The 18,611-nt window shown below is 36.1% G+C and overlaps 1 protein-coding gene across 2 annotated transcripts in view; it reads right to left on the minus strand.

The window, feature by feature from the left end:
• The window catches only part of LOC149532957 (uncharacterized), a 125,812-nt gene that overhangs the window by 45,440 nt on the left and 61,761 nt on the right, over positions 1 to 18,611 (minus strand). For both annotated transcript variants that reach the window (XM_089807295.1, XM_089807294.1), the window contains exon 6: positions 9,377 to 9,529. In XM_089807295.1, the coding sequence (XP_089663421.1) occupies positions 9,377 to 9,529 (153 nt within the window). The remainder of the gene's footprint in view (positions 1 to 9,376; positions 9,530 to 18,611) is intronic.

Below are 18,611 nucleotides of genomic sequence, written 5' to 3' on the forward strand. Positions count from 1 at the left end.
GACAGAGGAATAGGATTGGACAAGGTGCCATTGACATCAATCATGGCAGAAGCATCTTTTAGAAGAATTTGAATATACTTACAGAAAATATCAGGGAATCCAAAAGCTTTTAACATCATCAAGATGAAGCCCCATTCAATTCTGTTGTAGGCTTTCTCGAAATCAAGAAGCATAGCTGCCTCCTAATGTGAAGTATTGGCTCATTCCATGGCTTCCTAGCTAGTAATGAAATTCTCAAGGATGAATCTACCTTTAATGAAGCCGGTCTGAGTGGAGCAGATAAAATTAGGGAGAATAGCCTCTAACCAAGAGGCCAAAACTTTCGCAAGAATTTTATAGAAAACATTAACTAAAGTGATAGGATGCCAATTTTTGATCAAAGCTCTGTCTCCCTCTTTAGGGATGAGCTTTATGATACCAGTGTTAATAGCAGTCCCCAAAGTGCCATGTGAGAAGGCCTCAAGGTATAACTCATAAAGGTCCTTGGAGATCCAATCTATGTTAGCTTTGTAGAATTCAATAGGAAAGCCATCCGGCCCCAAGGCTTTGTTATCTTTTAGCTTGCAGATGGCATCAACAATTTCTTGCTGGGAAACAAGGCTTTGGAGGGCAGAAATATCATCCTCCGAAAGCTTCTTAGGAATAAGCTCGGAACATCGAAGTCTCATCAACCTCGAATTGTCAACATCTTCAGAAGTAAACAAGTTTTTATAAAAAATTTCAAAGGCCAAAGAAATATCCTGGCCCATAAGCAGCTCCATATCATTATCATAGATTCTATCAATTCTTTCATTTCTTTGTTTCTCCTTGAGCAAATTAAAAAAATATTGGATTTAAATTCTAGTAGTAATATTTTAATAAATATAGTATTGGTGCTCTTGGAGTGTGAAAAGGAATAGAGATTGTGATATTGCTATCAAGATTTAACTATGTGATTTTGAGTCAAACTCATTGACCTATGTTTCATGAGTAGTGATTCAACATGAATCCATTTCTCATGAGAATAAATGAAACACTTAACACTCATTGGATCTAGGTGATGCTCACAGAGGTGAAGCACTGAGACTTCCCAGGAGGTCACCCATACCAATACCACTCCAGTCTGAGTACACTTAACTACGGAGTTTTTTTCATAGTTAAACCCAAAGCTTGGAACCCCATTTGGTGTGGAAATTATCTCCTACTCATTAAGGAATGGAGATTGTTGGATATTGGTGGAGGATGTTGATAGGAACAAATGTTACTTAGATCCTATGTCCTATGTTTATGACCAATACAACAATGGTATGTGATGCTCAATACCTTTTTGAAGATTTTTTAATGTGGATAGTAAGATTTTTATCTCAATAATGATATATTAACATTTATTTTTATATTTCTTTATATACATTTTATTTATATTTTTTATAATTATGAATGTAGGTTTAGTTGACTCTTACATTTATTCTTAAATTTAAAAATAATATATTATTGATAAAGTATAATAGGATTTTTTTTAAATATGAAGTAAAATATTATTATTTGATGTGTTTTTTTATTTTTATATGCAACTCCTTTATTTATTGATAAAATATAATAAGTATTTTTTATCAATATGAAGTAAAATATTATTATTTTATATATTTTATTTTTATATTTTTTTATATACAACTCCTTTGTTATTATTTAATTGTTTGTGAAAAAAATTTGTAATTAAGAAATTCAAACATATATTATATTTTAAATTGGTATGAATCAAATATATATTGCAACAATTACTCTTTATTAAAAAAAACTATTAATGTTTTTTTCAAAATTAATGTTTATTGGAAAACTTTAAAACCATTTATTATAAATATATTTCTTCTATAAGATTATTCAAAATTTAAAAAATGTTTGATATTGAAAAAGTATTTTTTATTTCATTGCATTTTCTTATTATAATATTAAATATATCCATTTAAATTTACATATATAATTTTTTAATTTAAAATGTATTTTAAAAAAATGATTTAAAAGTTAAGCTAATACAGATAGTTACGGAAGGAAATATTAAATTTATTCGAGCATTTTCACCACAAATGATAAATTTATTTGACAAGTCATAACTTAGGCAAGAGATGAAAATCAAACAACTTATATTTTATCTGCAAGTATATTTTATCTGATTGTACAGGGGCAATTGAAGGGCTACACAAATGACCTCAGCATTTTGACAATACAATCTGCTAACTCTGACAAAATATACCAATGCTGACAGATAGTACGTTTTACTGCAAACACAGAATAGACAGAAGAGACGAAGGCAAGGGCACTGCCTAAATAGCCGGTGCAAATATTCGGCTATTTAGCCAGTGCCTAATCTTAACACTCCCTCTTAGCTAGGGAGAATTTGTTATGGAACACATTATGCTCTCAAGCATATGGAGATATATCATCTCAATGTGATTTTCCTAGAATGGCATATCAACATTAATCCATCAAAACACACATATATATTAACATATTTTACATATGGAACTGGCTTCAATTCACTATGACACTAAATTTCTCAACACTCCCTCTTTAGTAAAGAGAGAACTAAAGCAATTATAATACAAGATTTGAACACCACCGTCACAGTGGTCTATGATAGATATAAGTTATGGTGTCCGACAAGATCCAACCCGAAGAACCATAACAAATTGATTTTCATGGTGTCCAGCAAAATCCGGCCCGAAGAACCATGATGAGTTGATTTTCAAGGTGTCCGGCAAAATCCGGCCCGAAGAACCATGATAAGTTGGTTATCAAGGTGTCCGGCAAAATCCGGCCCAAAGAATCGTGATAACACTTGCTCCTAGACATCCAGCACATTTAGGTGCTACAAGTTAATGTAGCATATCTAAGAGATAGGTCAACCATTGATAAGGTCGTCACCTTACAATGGTCACTTTATGGTTGATACATTTGTTATCATGACTTCCAACACTCTGGGACAACTTAATGAAGTCCATCATGATAACAGGTCTACCATTTATAAGATTGTCACCTTACAATGGTTACCTTTTGTTTCTATATGTCAATGAAAGATCGTCACCTTTCATTACATATCATATGTGATATAGTAACCACCATGAACCCAATTAGAGGGTGGTACAAAGGCTTTCACCTCAATTTTCTCTCACAGAGAAGAATGCATTACAAGGAGTTTCACTTAGAACTTCTCCTCATAGAGAAGATATCATTCACAAAGGACTGCACCTCAAAAATTCTCCCTCTAAACAATGATCCTGGGAAGTCAAGTCCAGTAGTTACTCCCTTAGAGGCTCTCTTCCCCCAAGGATTCTGTTAAGACTCCCTTTGAATCTAATATCAATTTTCTGATTTTCTAGCAATAAGTCATTACTTCCTCATGATATACATAGGAGTAGGCCCATCAACATCATGCAGTCACACATAAATATTCTAGACTCCTCTCAGTATCAATCTTCTAAGCTCCTGCATTGGTTTAGAAGAAGTGTCATACTCCCTCTTAATGTAGAAAGATCTCATAATCTCAATCATCAAAGATGTTTTCTTCAAGAGCCTCACTTTATCCATCTTGATCATCAAGGTCTTTGGAGCTACTATCAGTAGATTGAGTCTGCACAATCTTTGGTAGCATGTGTAAAGTACCAACTTTCTTTTCCTATAAGAACATCTTCAAACATAAAGGAAAAGATCAAGACAAAGCACCCTTATAGTATGTGTAGAATTACAAATAAGAGAGAGATAAATGTTAAAGTTGAGAATACTTATCTACACATGAAGATTCAGAAATTGTCTTCTTAGATTATTTGAGAATGGAACATCTCCCCTCTCAATAAGGTTCAAGTGGGAATGGAACATTGACTATTATACCCCCACAAAGTAAAATTTCCACTCATTCTTCTTGTTGAACAATTTTGTATGAAATATGACAACTCCTTTCTAAGTTGCAACTTGTTCTTTTCGTCCATTGAAGGTCTAAACATTCATTTAGCTTAACAGTAGAAGCGAACATGTCCTTCCATTTTCTCAAACTTGTCCACAATACGCCAATATCTTGATTGAGTATGATTGTGCCACATGTATGAATCTACAACTCATACGTCGAGTTTCATTCATCAAAGAGAGACTCATTAGATGGTTCAAATGAATTTTTAAATGCTTCATTACCGTCTCACAACAACTCAAGTTTCCTTTGTTCATGCAAAGGTATTTGTTTGATCTTTTGATTAAACCTATATTACGCACATCTTGCAATCTATGTATTTGAAAATTATATCATTAGTGAATCCATCACAACGTGGTTTACTCCTGAATTAATATGATCAAGATCACCAAAGGTTGATTGAATCATATCCTCTATATACTCCCTCTCTTTTAAGGTTGCCTCAAATGTCAGCCTCCCTCTGAATTTCAGTCTTTCTCTTCCTTAGACCCTATTAGTGCTTTAATTTCTTAGCACTCCCCTATAAGTCTTTAAAGGTATACGATAGCTCTATTTGGCATTGATCAAATTCCCTCTTGGTAATGTCCAACATCCAATCTACGTGGCAGCTCATCCAATTTTGGTGCTTGTTTATAGTCCTCAGGTATATTTTCACAAGAAATTTGGTGTGCGCAAATGGAAGCTTTGAGAAAATGTTTGATGTTATTTTCTAAATCATGATCATCCCTCATACAATTCTCATTTCCACCAACGTATTTGTAAACTCCACTCTCCTTCCTAGAAAAGTTGTTATTGTGGGCTCCGATGAAAACAACACAAGCTGCAAAAACTCCATATGTAAGTCATGGTGGGCGAAGCGGGGCCGTGCTTTGTAACTGCTTCAATTACATCGCTCATCAATGTTCCTAATTGAACTGTGATTGTCATGTCCTCGCTATTCACTTCAATGACGGAGTCATAATGTTGGGTTGAAATGACGAATCCTTCCCTCTCAACAAAGACAAATTTTGAGATGTGTTGTGCATGTCTACTAATCACTTCGATCTTTTCCTTATTTTAAATAGTATAGGCAACACCGCGCAAGAGTTGGGCTTCTAAAGTAAGCAATGCCTTGTTGGTCACCTTACAAATAGAGTGGTCCTTGGTTTAGAATAAGAATACAACACAATGCTTATTCTCCAGATTGGCTTCCTCTCAATTTCACATCTTTTAACCCCGCTCGTCATCAATTTTTCTAATCCTTGGTCTAAAAAGATGTCGAATTTGATAGACTATACACATTTAACCACATGTCCATATTTATGCCTATCGTATAATAGACATTGCAGGCTCACAACTAGTTTGTCACTTGTTATCATGATGGCTTCTATTACACGTTATTTTGCACTGACAATATGGCAGGCCCAAAAATGTGCATGCATCATCGAAAGGTAGTGCTCTCACATGACAGTTTTCACAGCTTCCTCGTAATTTAAGAGTACGCATTTATTACTTTTGTATTGCACAGATGGAATAGGCATGCACCCTTCTTCTTTTGTATATGCATGCCTACAATTTGAATCATCATATTGTTTGATGTGCTCTCTTGGATCTTGCAAATTGGTGTGGCACATGGCGATGAATTTTAGTGCCTTCTTGGGCCCGCATATGTGGTTCGCCACTGACATAGCAAAATTGTTTGGCCTGTCACGATTCTTTGGGACCTCATGGGTGGGGTTCCACAAACTTGGATTCCTCTGCACTTCTACAATTCCAATGCAACTGATGTCCAACCTACAGATCTAGACACTCAAATTCTACAGATTTGCAATGAACATTGTATATGAATAGATCAATCATGCAAGTCTCTAGCAGCAATACGACTCACAATTGAGTCATTACGCTATCCAGAAGGCATTAGCAACCAGAATAATTCTCCCACATTCTGATGCAATGTCTTATTCCCAGAACACTCGTCTACAGCAATAGAAATGAGCAATACCATAGAAGACCCTATGATTAGTGCTTCTGTTATGATTTTCTAGTCTCTTCGAATCAACTTGACAGCAAATTATCAAAACCTCAACATCGGTAAGTGTCGTATCAGGTTAAACTTATGTGAGTGATTTGTAAGTGCGACAAGTGTTGAAACTTGAAACTGAAAGAGAGCTCTTGCTCGTGTTATTATATCTCATTCCTCATTGGATTATAATAACGTATTTTCTCTTTGAGGAATGTGAATACTATATATGTCAACCGAAGCCACATTGTCAGCTATAAAGGCACTAGAATAATACATCTTTCCATCTATTAACAAAGTTCACAGTTGTTGAAGTTACACAAGCATCAAATTTGACCAATATTAAATTAAGAGGCAAATATTAAACTTAATTGTCAATAGTTATAGTTGCAGGTGTAGCTGAGAAATACAGAGTCTGAAGCCCCTTGTATACAGGGCATTATTTCTCTAGGCACAGAAGCAGTTCTTGTTCCTTTTGCAGCCACATCTCCACAAGTCATCATTGCAGACTCCACACCTTGATTGATCAAAACTTGTTGACATAAGCTCCAACTTACATTCGCAGTTTAGCTCTGATACCATGTTGAGATTCATGGATTGTTTTCTGCAAATGTATTTACATTGTCATTGTTATAGGTGTGTTCCAAATGCAGATCCCAATATCTTATAAATATAAGAGTAGAAGACATGTCTCATGAAGAGACATGTCTCTATGATTAATCATTATTAGTTAATATATTAACAACATAAATCACAACATAACATATATAGTATATATGTATAATATAATATATATATATAATGTATAATATAATATAATTATAATATTATATATATAATATATTATATCAAATTTGTATGTTAAGACTAAATCAATCTGACTGTAGCTATAATCTTAACAATAACTTTTGCAAATACAAGTGATAATCATTTGGAAGTCATCACTTCCTCATGATGTACACAGGGGGTAGACCCATTAAATCATACAATCACATGCATGATACCAAAATTTTACATGTTATCGAAACTCCCTCTCATTCTAATATGATCAAAATCTTCAAAGATCAACTGAAACATATCCTCTATCTACTCCTTCAGACGGATGTGTCAAACTCCCTCTGAACATCAATCTGCCTTTTCCTGCAAGAACATCCTTGGAAAAGATCAAGGCAAATAGCTCTTATAGTGCATATAGAAATAATAAGTAGATAAATGTAATACTCAATAATAATAAATACTTATTTCATATGTGTTAAGTCATTAATTATCTCCATATGTCCATTTAGTTCTTGTATTTGAACTTGGTTGACTATAAGTCATATACTTCGATGAAATACAATGCCCATGGAATTGTAAAATCATCCACTCAAAATCCATAATATTTCCTTGTAGTGCCATTTTTAGTAAAAGACTCATCCCCTTTATCAATTTCATTTATTTATTTATGTAGACTTTTAAAGTAATATATACATACATACATACATATACATATATATATGTGTCATTAATCAAATTAACTATCCATATTTATGTTAACTATAATAACCAAAATAGCCCAAAATACAACATCCCACCTTAATAAGCAGGTCCCTCTTGTACCGGGGCCCTACACACTTACCTTGCTCATGAGAATTTCTTCTCCCTTGGTAACAACCATGTTACCTTCCCTGCTGGCAGTCTTCCTCCCTTGTTGGCAGTCTTATACTTGTCACTCACCACTTGCTCAGCCTCTTCCGCAGGCAGTATTCTTGCACTCCTTATCAACTTGTGCAATGATTTTATTTTATTTTTATTGAACTGCCACATCGAGTTCAAAGGTGGAAAGTTAACATGTCACTCACAACATGGGGTTTAACACTTCAGAATGTAAAACATCATACACAACTTTGTCTTCTACAATCTGTAGCAAACCACTGATCAAAGTACATGGAATGCTTTTGAATCAATATACCCTCCATTTCGTTGCACCCTTTGTGATCAACGCGGTTGGTCTAACTAAGATTCTTTCTTATCAAACTTCCTCATCAGAGAATCACATTCCCTTCAATGGGGATAGTCTTCTGAGCCACATCGCATTCACCAAGATGCCACCACATTTACATACATTCCTGACCCAAATTGTAGATCTTTGAGTGCTTCGCTTGTGCTTGGCACAAATTAATGGTTTTGATCTCCAATGCAAATCATTGCCTTGACATATATCAAACTAGATTCTTGATGGCTGTGTAGGACCAAAATTTTGTACCCCTACTGGAAATGGTTATTTACGACGATGTTCTCAGTAATTTTGATGAATTTCTAGCTGTAACACATATAAGATGCCTATCTCTCTATTCACTTCTCCACACTTCATCTTTATCTCCCGATACATATGTTGCTGCCCTTTCTTATGACCCCAAGAGATTGGATACAATTAAGGAATATTATTCTCTCATTGATACATTAGCAAGTGATCTTTAATTTTCTGAGTCACAACTCTCTTTGTTTTTTTTTTTTTTGCTTCTGCCCTGCTGCATTCATCATTTACATAGAAAATCTACATACATCATTGCTCTTCTCTGATTTCAGATTTGTTATTGTAGATGCCTCAATATTAACAGTCCCAAGAGTTGTCTGCTCTGATACCATGTTAATTTTCATGGATTGCTTGCAGATGTAGTAGCACTGCCTTTTCGGTATGTGTTTTCCAGCTGCACCCTACCCATATATTTATAAGAAAGTGAGAGAATAGACATATCCCTTCGTTGGACATGTCTGTTCATTATCATAATTAAAAAATCCCCCCCCCCTCCCTCTCTCTCTCTCTCTATATATATACAAGTATAAATATATATATCTCATATATATGCATATCTTGATGTAATTTATCTGAATAAAGCTGAAAAACATCAACAAAGGGAAATAACAATTATTGTTTTTTACCTTTCGAAAGTATTTAAGTTTGAATATTGTCTTGCATACATTTAGACATATATTTAAAATTGAGGAATCTAATAATCATGCATAAACTATGGCATTTTTTTTTAATAATTACATTTTTTTTAGGATTTTGAAACATGTCCCCAAAGGAGGGACATAAACTTCAATCTATGACTGATGCAATTGACAGAAAACAAATTGGTAATTACAAAATTTTAGCTTAGAGCAACAAGCTCCATTATGAATTGAAAATTAAAATTGCAAAGAGTACAACAAAGGAGTGCTTAAGCTACTAAGACCAATCAGGTAATGTAGGACAGGATCCATGAATAGATTGACCTTGAAAAGAAGATTGATCTGTGATCTTAGATTCAGAAAATTTTGCTTATATGTTCGGTGAAAGAAGTTCAATCAGTATATACGCGAATGATAAAGCTACTACGGAATATGCAAATATTTAAAAGAGACATCGAAAGCATAAATTGATAAAACATTGTCTTCAAAAATAACTCTTAAAAACACACCTATATTTAGCATATGGAGATCATCAAATAAATTGCGATCATCAGTGAATCCGCCAAACACAAATAGATGTTTCCCAAGGGACACAGTAGCATGGCCTGCCCTAGGTGCTAATGCTTGTCCAGTTGTGTTAAGCTCCTTCCACGTCAATGTATCTGCAAAATATAAAACTTAGATTGCTTCTGTTTGAGCATGTACACAATTTTCTAGTCTTCATGTTTATCTACATATGGAGCCTAGATGCAGATAAAGCACTGTTAAGTATAAATTAAAGAAATAATGAAAAATGTAAATAAAACATGTCATGCTATCAGTGATGCTCTACAAGGTCAGTTCAATCATTATGGACAAAGAAAAAGAACTAAGCCTGATCAAAACGATTACCCTCATTAGATGGATCAATGGACACTGTAGTGTTTGATGCACCACTGTGAAACATGGGATAAATATAAAAGATAATATATCAGCACGAATTAAATGACCAAAAGGATAGAAGCTAGGCCGAAATACTACGAATTGGGGGGAAGGGAAATTACGATCATATGGAATAATCAAATTTGCGTGCATGGATAAACTCAAACATGCAAATTTATGTGTTAACTTTAAATATATTTGCTAATAGCCGGATAAAAGCAAGACAACGAATGAGGGCCTTCATCTACATAAGTACACCAAATATAAAATTAGTATCTTGAACCTTCTCTTTATCATATTTTGAGCTGATACATATGGGAAATGTGAGAAGCACTTTTTAAAGTGTTGAAAGCAGGTTATAAAATATAAAAGAAATCAAAACATGAAGGCCAAATATATCTCTGACATAATACGCTAATGTGAGAAAAAACCACAGAGGAGGTGATCATCATTACAATCGTAGTACAAAAACTCTCCAACACAGCAATTACTCAACTAAGCCAAAAGTTATAAAAATCTAGGACTAGGCAAAAACTTGGGGAAAGTTTCAGGTATAACTCAAGCAATTTCATCAAACATTTTAAAATACATTTTTTAAGTATTGTTCAAAAATACATGTAGTCCTAAATTTGAACATCATATTACTGATTTCATTTATTTACAACCCAAAATGCCAATCTGTATGTAGCATACAAAAGGAAAATAGTCCAAGCTCTCAATAGCCAATTACATGTGAACTCCAAGTTTAAATGACAGTAAAACATACAAATCGTCAATTTATTCACTGCCTAAAGCTCGAAATGGTCTGCTGCCACTATCTGGATTTATTTCCAAAATTTGTCCTCTGTTTCCTGTGCAACTGCAGCCTGTGACTGCAAATCACAACAAAATCCCCACAATTTTAACTCATTCCTGGCACTCTAGTTGCCATACAACTACAACCTATGATCTAGAAATTGCAAACATTTTAACTGATTCCTAAAATCATTGAGCAGCTCAGTATGTCAATGCACAAATTCTAATTCAGCCATTAGCAGTTTACAGGTTTTCGCCAACATTAGGCAAGTTTTTCCATTTTAAGCCACAGCAAGCTTTTAAAAATCTCACAAACAAGCAAATTTGGATTACAATAACGTGTGACTTCTGCAAATAAAATTTGCAAGTAATCACACAAGTTTTCATCATTGGTTATGATGCTGAGGCATTATACTTGTGCAAATTTTGGTTTATTTCTTCTTGCTTCAATTTTGTTTTTTCTTTGATTTTCTTTCCTTTTGATTCTTGTTTGTGTCTTGTCGCGGCTCTAATGCAAGTTCCTGTCGCCTTAGAACCTCCTGTCACCCCGGAGACAATAATTAATCGCAATTGGGCATAAACTATTTTTGGCTATTATTCTCCTAAACCCGACAGTGTTGTGTATTGGTTTGATCCTGCATCGACTATTGAATGGTTTGTTGGAGTCGACCAACCGAAGAGGAACCAAGGGAACATGGCAAAGAAAGGAGGAAGGCCCTACCAAATGAAAGGAGAGAGGTTGGTCATTTTAATAGAGAGAGGACTTGACAGTAATTGAGAGGAATTGTCTGCACTTCGAGACAGGTTTGTGCTAAGTTGCCGATTTGGGTTTGGGGACGGATTCAGGTTCGGAGTTCGGGTTCGTGGGTTCGGGCAAAAAAAAATTTCCCATTTAGGTTCATGGGTGGGTTCGTGAGTGTGTGTGTGTGTGTGTGTGTGTGTGTGTGTATATATGCAAAAAAAAGAGAAACATGCATAGTTATAAGACTAACTTACGAAGTCATTTCATAATATGAATATATCAATGTTACTTGATCATCGATCAAGGCCAAATGTGATAAACATTAAATACTCACTCATTAATCAATGTTAATATTGTAAAGAAAATCATACATTGAAAATATTTTTTAAATGATATTTTAATGTAGTTTGAAACACTTCTATGGCCCACAATCCCAATTAGGGACCTTGCCTGGACCCAAGCACGAATCCGGACCCAGACGAGTCCAGATCCAGACCCAAGCTCCAGGGTCCGAACCCAGTAACTAAGGGTTTGTGTGTCATATGTCGAGTGAGAGTGATCTAAGAAAGAATCTATTGATAGTGAAAGTGTTAGGAATTGAGGTCTTGTTCGCACTGGAATGAGTAGCTTATGTGTTGTATTTATGACAACATATAGTTGTATGTTTGTGACAGACACAGATTCACTATATCGCAGGTTGATTATCAGTACAGCGAAGTTGATGTGTACCAGCACTATGTATGCAAGCTTAGATTTGTGTAGCAGAATGAGTGTAGATAAGTTATGTTATGTTCTAGATAAGTTACAGATTGTTCTAGACCAATGAACAGGGAATAATGACAGAGACGGTAGCATTTTTGTTGTATCTTATTGGTGAGTTGGAATTAAGGTCAGCGAGCTTGGGATGTGATAAAAGACTCGTTCATGCATCTATGTTCATGATTGGAAAGCATTTGGATTATTCTGGAAAGGTTGCTGGTGTGTAACATGTCATATATTTTACTGGCAGTAGACTGTGTTGAGAAAGAGTATATTTAATCATTGGCAAATGTGATATTAATATTGTAACATGTGGGAACTGTATTGTAATATTTTTAATGATGATTATGAAGGCATGCATGCCTTAGTTTGAACCTACAAGAGCAAATGTACATTAGGGAAGGTTTAACAGGTCAACCTAATTAAGTGTTTGCAAAGGGTATAAAGGAGAGATGTTTTCCTTGGTTGGGTATCATAGGCATGTATATGGATGCGAACTTTTATACTGGATGGGCAAAGGAAAGCAGAGATGATGTTTGTCACACCCCTTTCCGAGACTGCTATGTTACATGTTTCATACTATTTTGCTTAGATTTAATTGTTTTCATTTCAACAGTAGTTTTGTAAATGTGCCCTAAGAGGTTAAGAATTATTAAACTGTGGTTTTAATTTTCCCTACATGGTATTGGAATTATAATTTACAATGGTTTAACTTTTGTGCCCTAAATGGTTTTATTGTGGCCTGCCCCTGGTTTTGCAAGTCATGCCCTAGGCAGATTCTAGTTTCCGGATTAGGACATTACAAATTAGACCTAATCAAAATTAATGGTATTTTATTATGTCACAATTTGTAATTAAGAAGGTTTACAATTAGTTAGGATTTATCAAGCTGATTCTAGTTATGAATGATTTTTAACAGGTAAAGCTGTGAATGAATTGAACTTCTATCAGACTGTATGTTTCTTTTAATTTTAATCAAGGTTGACTAATAAGTTTGCACTCTTATTTGTAGGTATAAGGGCAGATGTAACTTTATCAAAGCCGAATAATGTGTTCAATCTTTAATACCTCCAGTATATGTAACTCACCCTGTATGTAAGAGCCCGATCTGCAATAATATTATTCTCTGATTCTGAGTCTCGATCTGCAAGAAGACAGTGGTATGTAGACTGTGAATGCAATATAGATAAGATATAAATCAGATGGTATATGAATGATATGAGCAATATGATTTACGTCGATCTGCTGAAGGTATTGATCATTTATCGATTTCGATGTAATACTACAATCATCGGTGCACATATATATATATATATATATATATATATATATATATATATATATATATATATATATATATATATATATATTGATTCCAATGGACGCCTTTCAATATCAAGAGTAACGATTTTCCAATATGATTAGGTAGTATTAACTAATTAATCTGATCTTCTACAGGATCAGACTAATTGTGACTGATATGTATTCATATAAAGAGGCATATTGGATCAATCTACAAGACCATCATGTTTTGGTATCGAATGTATATATATATGTACAGAATTTCATCTTAATTTGATATCAAGTGCTTGATCAGATTTAGGATATATTATCAGACTGATTATGTATATGTATGTGAGTGTATGTAAAACATATACACACATACATATACAATCTGCAGTCTCTGACTGACGCTATCCAATAACAAAAGCAAATCTGGATACATGTTGAGTCTCCTACTACTCAGAATGATTATCAAATGTTTAACCACATTCGTTCTGGATTTGGATGCAGGAAACATCATGATCAATCCCGAAGCGGGAGAAAAAGTATGACCGGGAAAAGGGGATGATAAGTGGTTGTGTCAGAGACACAAATATAATAACTAGTAAGATCTGATGCCACAGATATATGAAACCTTGCAACCATTTTCACCAGACTTTGACATTGACATGTCACCCTATTCCTAGGCGTTGGGACACTTTCAACTTTATCTTACTCAATCATCAACCCCTTCATCTATAACATTGAAATCTTATCCTCACGATCCAATCACTGCTTCCGCATCGGAACTCGTCTACTCAGCTCATTGCTGCCTTTTTCACACCATTATCTCCTTTGCGTGGGGTGGAAAGGCCTTCTAGCTCTACTAGATCTACTAGGCATTCTAGATGCGTCAAGTCCCAGACCAGCTATTTGCACCAGCGACACTCTCTACAAGTGGTCACATACAAGGCAAGGCCTTTACTCATCGACATACATATCATTCAATGAGTTACTTATTTTTGCCTAAAAAGGACTCCTAGTCTCTTTCTTGGCCTCCTCTCTGGTTCTTTATTTGCTTTATCTTGTTTTTTTTTTTTCTTGGACACCTTTGTGTGCTCCTGCTGCTGCCAACCTCATTGTTGTAATTATTCAGTCCCATAGACCCTTTGTTGGTCTTTCGTTGAACATTAATATCATTATCTTATCTTAGAGTCTTCATGAAAAGAAAAGATATGTAGTTGGAATTAAGTAACTATTATGTTTAGTACTTGTTAAAGCTAGTTGAGTTGGGTAGTTAGGTGGTGAGGAAATGCATCGGTTAGTTTCCAACTAACCGACCCTTCTATAAATGTCTAGAACATTGATAATGTACTCATGTTGATTTTTTATATTAATAAAGAAATCATTTCCTTGCCTACTGGTATTGTGGTATGAATGGTATGTTCTAGGTTCTACTTCATATGTAACAATTGGATTATTCTGTGTATCTATGAAATTGTGTGATATTCCAATCTACACTTTTGGCACCGTTGCCTAAGTCCGAACCTGGAGGTCGGCAGGATGGACTAATGGGAAGGCCCTTTGTACCGCTCATCCAAGTAATAAATAGTGATGGGAAGAGGAGGAAATAACTAGGAAGATAGTTGACACGTGATCTGGTGTCAGCCTGGGAAGTTGCGGTCGATTAATACATACGAAGGGAAGCCCAAGAGAATGGTCCCTGAAGGTACGGTACGCAATGAACTCCCAATGCCACCAGCGGTGTACAATCTCCTAGGAGAGATTCCTCGCTTGTTAGCAAGCAATTTGGTACGAGTAAAAGAGAAAGACAATAAAATTGATTCATGCCCCTGATTCCAAATATATATCCCAGGTGGGTACTAGGAGAAGAAACCGAGGAAGGAGTTGCCTTGAGGGTACTAAGTCTCCAGTAGCAACAGGAGAGACATCGTAACTTGAAGGGAGGACAAGGGGATTCTACAAGAATCCAAGAAGAATTGATCGAGCATACAATCGAAGGTATAGCAAATTTGGTCATCTCGGAGACACCAGCAAGGAAGTTGGGAGACAGAAATCCAAAGACGCCTGCAGGGAAAGATCTCTGAAGGGAGCAAAGTCAAGAAGAAGAAGATACTTTCAGTAGTTCTTCCTTGAGAGTGAACTTCCAGTCGGGAGGAAGTGTTCCATCCAAAGTTCACTCCGGAGGAAGTGTTTCATTGGGAGGAGGTGTCCCATCGGGAGGAGGTGTTCCCACAATAGGGAAAAAACCTAACATAATGGCTATAGATAAACAAAAATGCCAAGGTTCACAGGGGACGGCTTAGAGGATCCCGCTTGGCAATGTAAAATGTGCATAACAATATGGCAAGCGAATGGAGAAAATGACCCAGCAAAATCGTTAAAAGCCTTCCCTGCCACACTAAGGGGTGTTGCCATTGATTGGTATACTAACTTGGACGTAGCAAAGAAAAACACCTGGAGTAATATCCGCACAGCTTTTGAAGAGGAATTCAGAATGCTGAGAGACGATGATAAAATTGTAACAAAGATTTATAACACAAGGGAAGAGTGAATCTGTCAAAGCCTACACTAGACGACTGAAAGAGCTCATAGGTAAACTGAACAACAAGCCGGCAGATGGACTAAAGAAATGATGATTCATTGAAGGACTAACACCGTCCCTTAGAAAAAAAAATGAAGATAGTTCCACCATCAACCTTTGGGGATGCATGTACTCGCGCCATGGACATAGAAAGTGAGAGTAAAACCTCTAAGGTGAGAAGGAATGTAAGCTCCAGTGAAAGTTCGGAAGAGAGCGAAGAAGAATCCAAAACTATTCAAGCCTTAAGAAAAAATTTGAGACGATTGATGAAGGACGTGGCAGGGAGTAAAGAAGATAAGAAAGAAGGGAGAGAACTCTAGTGTACTGACTGTGAAAAGGAAGGCCATACAAAAGGATCTTGCTTGAAGAAAGCATTTTGCGAGATTTTTCAGGTAATGGGGCACACAATTAAAGATCGTCCTTACAATTTAAAAATATGGAGCGCTCAAGTAATCCTGACCCAAGGGGAACAATCCACACCACCCTCCACTCCTCAGAAAAATATAAATATGGAAGCCTCACAAAGAGAATACAGAAACAACAGGAGAAGAAGTAACAATAATAGCAATGACAATAGCAATAACAACACACCCTGGCATCCACTTCAGTATGATTCCAAAGGGAGACCAATGATCCAATGTAGGAGATGCAATGAATGGGGACACTTTGTACGAGATTGCCAAAGCGGAGGAGGATAAAATGGAGGGATGCTCTGTAAATGGTGTGGGTCAGGCAATCATGAAGATGCAAATTGCTCAAGACAGAAGGGAGTAAATATGTTAAACATTGAAGATGTAGGAGACAAAATTCTTGCGGTCACCAGGATACAAGCCAAAAAATTAACCTACCCAAATGCTAGTACGGAGACGGAAAGATTTCATGAAGCAAAGAAAGACATTCAAGATAGCATGGGGGAGCGAGGAAAGACAATGTCAAAAAAACCTACTTCCAGTAGGGGTATAACGAATATTGTGAGGCAAGTACTAGAAACTGCTGTCCTAGTAAAAATAGGTGATTTATTAGAAACATTACCCCAATTGCAAGTGGAACTAACACAGGGCAAAACTAAAAGAGACAACCTCAAAGAAAGAGAAAGAAGGAGAAGTACGTTGTTCACCATAGGGATGGGGAGAACACCAGTGGTAGTAGAGATGGAGAAACTAGGGTGCAAACTCTCAAATACTATTGTAGATGGAGGTTCCAGTGTAAATGTCTTATCAAAAGAAACATGGAAGGAATTAGGGAAACCTACACTCTGGCCCCTAACATTTCAACCAGTAGGAGCGGACCAACATGGAATCAAGAGTATAGGAATGCTGATGGGACAAAAAGTCATCATTGGTACACAACAATTTTTTATTGATTTTGTGGTTATCCTTTTAGAAAAGAAAGGGTACGATGCTTTATTAGGCAAAGGATGGTTGGTCGTAGCAAAAGCTACCCATAACTGGAAACGAAACACACTATCTATTGAGATTGAAGGAAGAAAGTAAATCATAGATCTCAGAAACCAGTCAGAAAGTCAAGACTTGGCATCAGACTCTAAAGGAGAAAACTTTGAAGGGATGGAATCAGGTGAGGAAGGGGAGCTCAAACTAAGGGAATGCTTAGACGATGACACAAATTCCCTTAATGGATTATTCTACTAGCAAATGGGAGATTATGAAGTTTTCCACGCAGAATGTAATATGTTACAAATACAAAAACTCTCAGTCGGAAGGAATGTACCTGAAGGAGTACATGCACTATAAAGAGAATGGGGCAATAAAGTCATCTACTCTGGATAACAAACCTATCAAAGACATAGTAAATGGGTCTAAGTTGGAAGTGTATGAGAGATGGAATAAATTGGCAAGTAGCTATTTTATAAATATAAAAGAGGAACGAAAAGCAAAAGGAGAGTGACCAAGGAGGAAAAACCAAACCAAGTCCTTATAAAGAGGCGGAGTTGCAAAACATTAGCTGAATTGCGAGAGAAGGAATTGTCAGAGAAGGAATTGACAGAGAAGGAAGTCAAGAAGATGCAGAGGTAGCCACAGTCGAAGAGATAGTCATACGGACAGTCGTACAAAAGGAAAGGGTGGTCGTACAAACAGTCGTACAAGAGGGGAGGGTTGTTGTATGGATAGCCATACGAGAAGGAAGGGTGGTCGTACAGGGACACTTCCAGACAAGCGTACGGCAACATAAGGATAACGTACGGCAATAACAGGCTAACGTACTGAAGAAAGAGGATAACATACGCCATTTCTAGACTACATCCGTACGGCAAGAAGGAATTATGCTAGTACTTGACCATGACATCGTACGACAAAGTCGCATAGAGAGCAAGCCCGTGTAGCAGAAGCACACATCCGTACAGCAGCATTCTTCAGGTGGGAATTTCGTACGGCAACAATCTTCAAGAGAGGAGTTTGTATGGTAACAACCATCTGTATGGCATAAGCAGTGTGGGAAATCTGTACGACATAAGCAGTCTGGGAAATCCGTACGACATGAGCAGGCATGGAAATCCGCACATGTACAATCATTAATATCCGTACGGCAATTCGAGTCATTGACATCCGAATGTAAGGAAGAGGAAATATCCATACGACCTATCAATTCTGAGACGGAAAAAAAGTTTTGTTGCAAGCAGTCACATCGTAAGAACCATTGG

The sequence above is a fragment of the Cupressus sempervirens genome, chromosome 10 (assembly GCF_028749045.1).
Source record: "Cupressus sempervirens isolate cs-2001-9-10 chromosome 10, ASM2874904v1, whole genome shotgun sequence".
Lineage (NCBI taxonomy): Eukaryota > Viridiplantae > Streptophyta > Pinopsida > Cupressales > Cupressaceae > Cupressus > Cupressus sempervirens.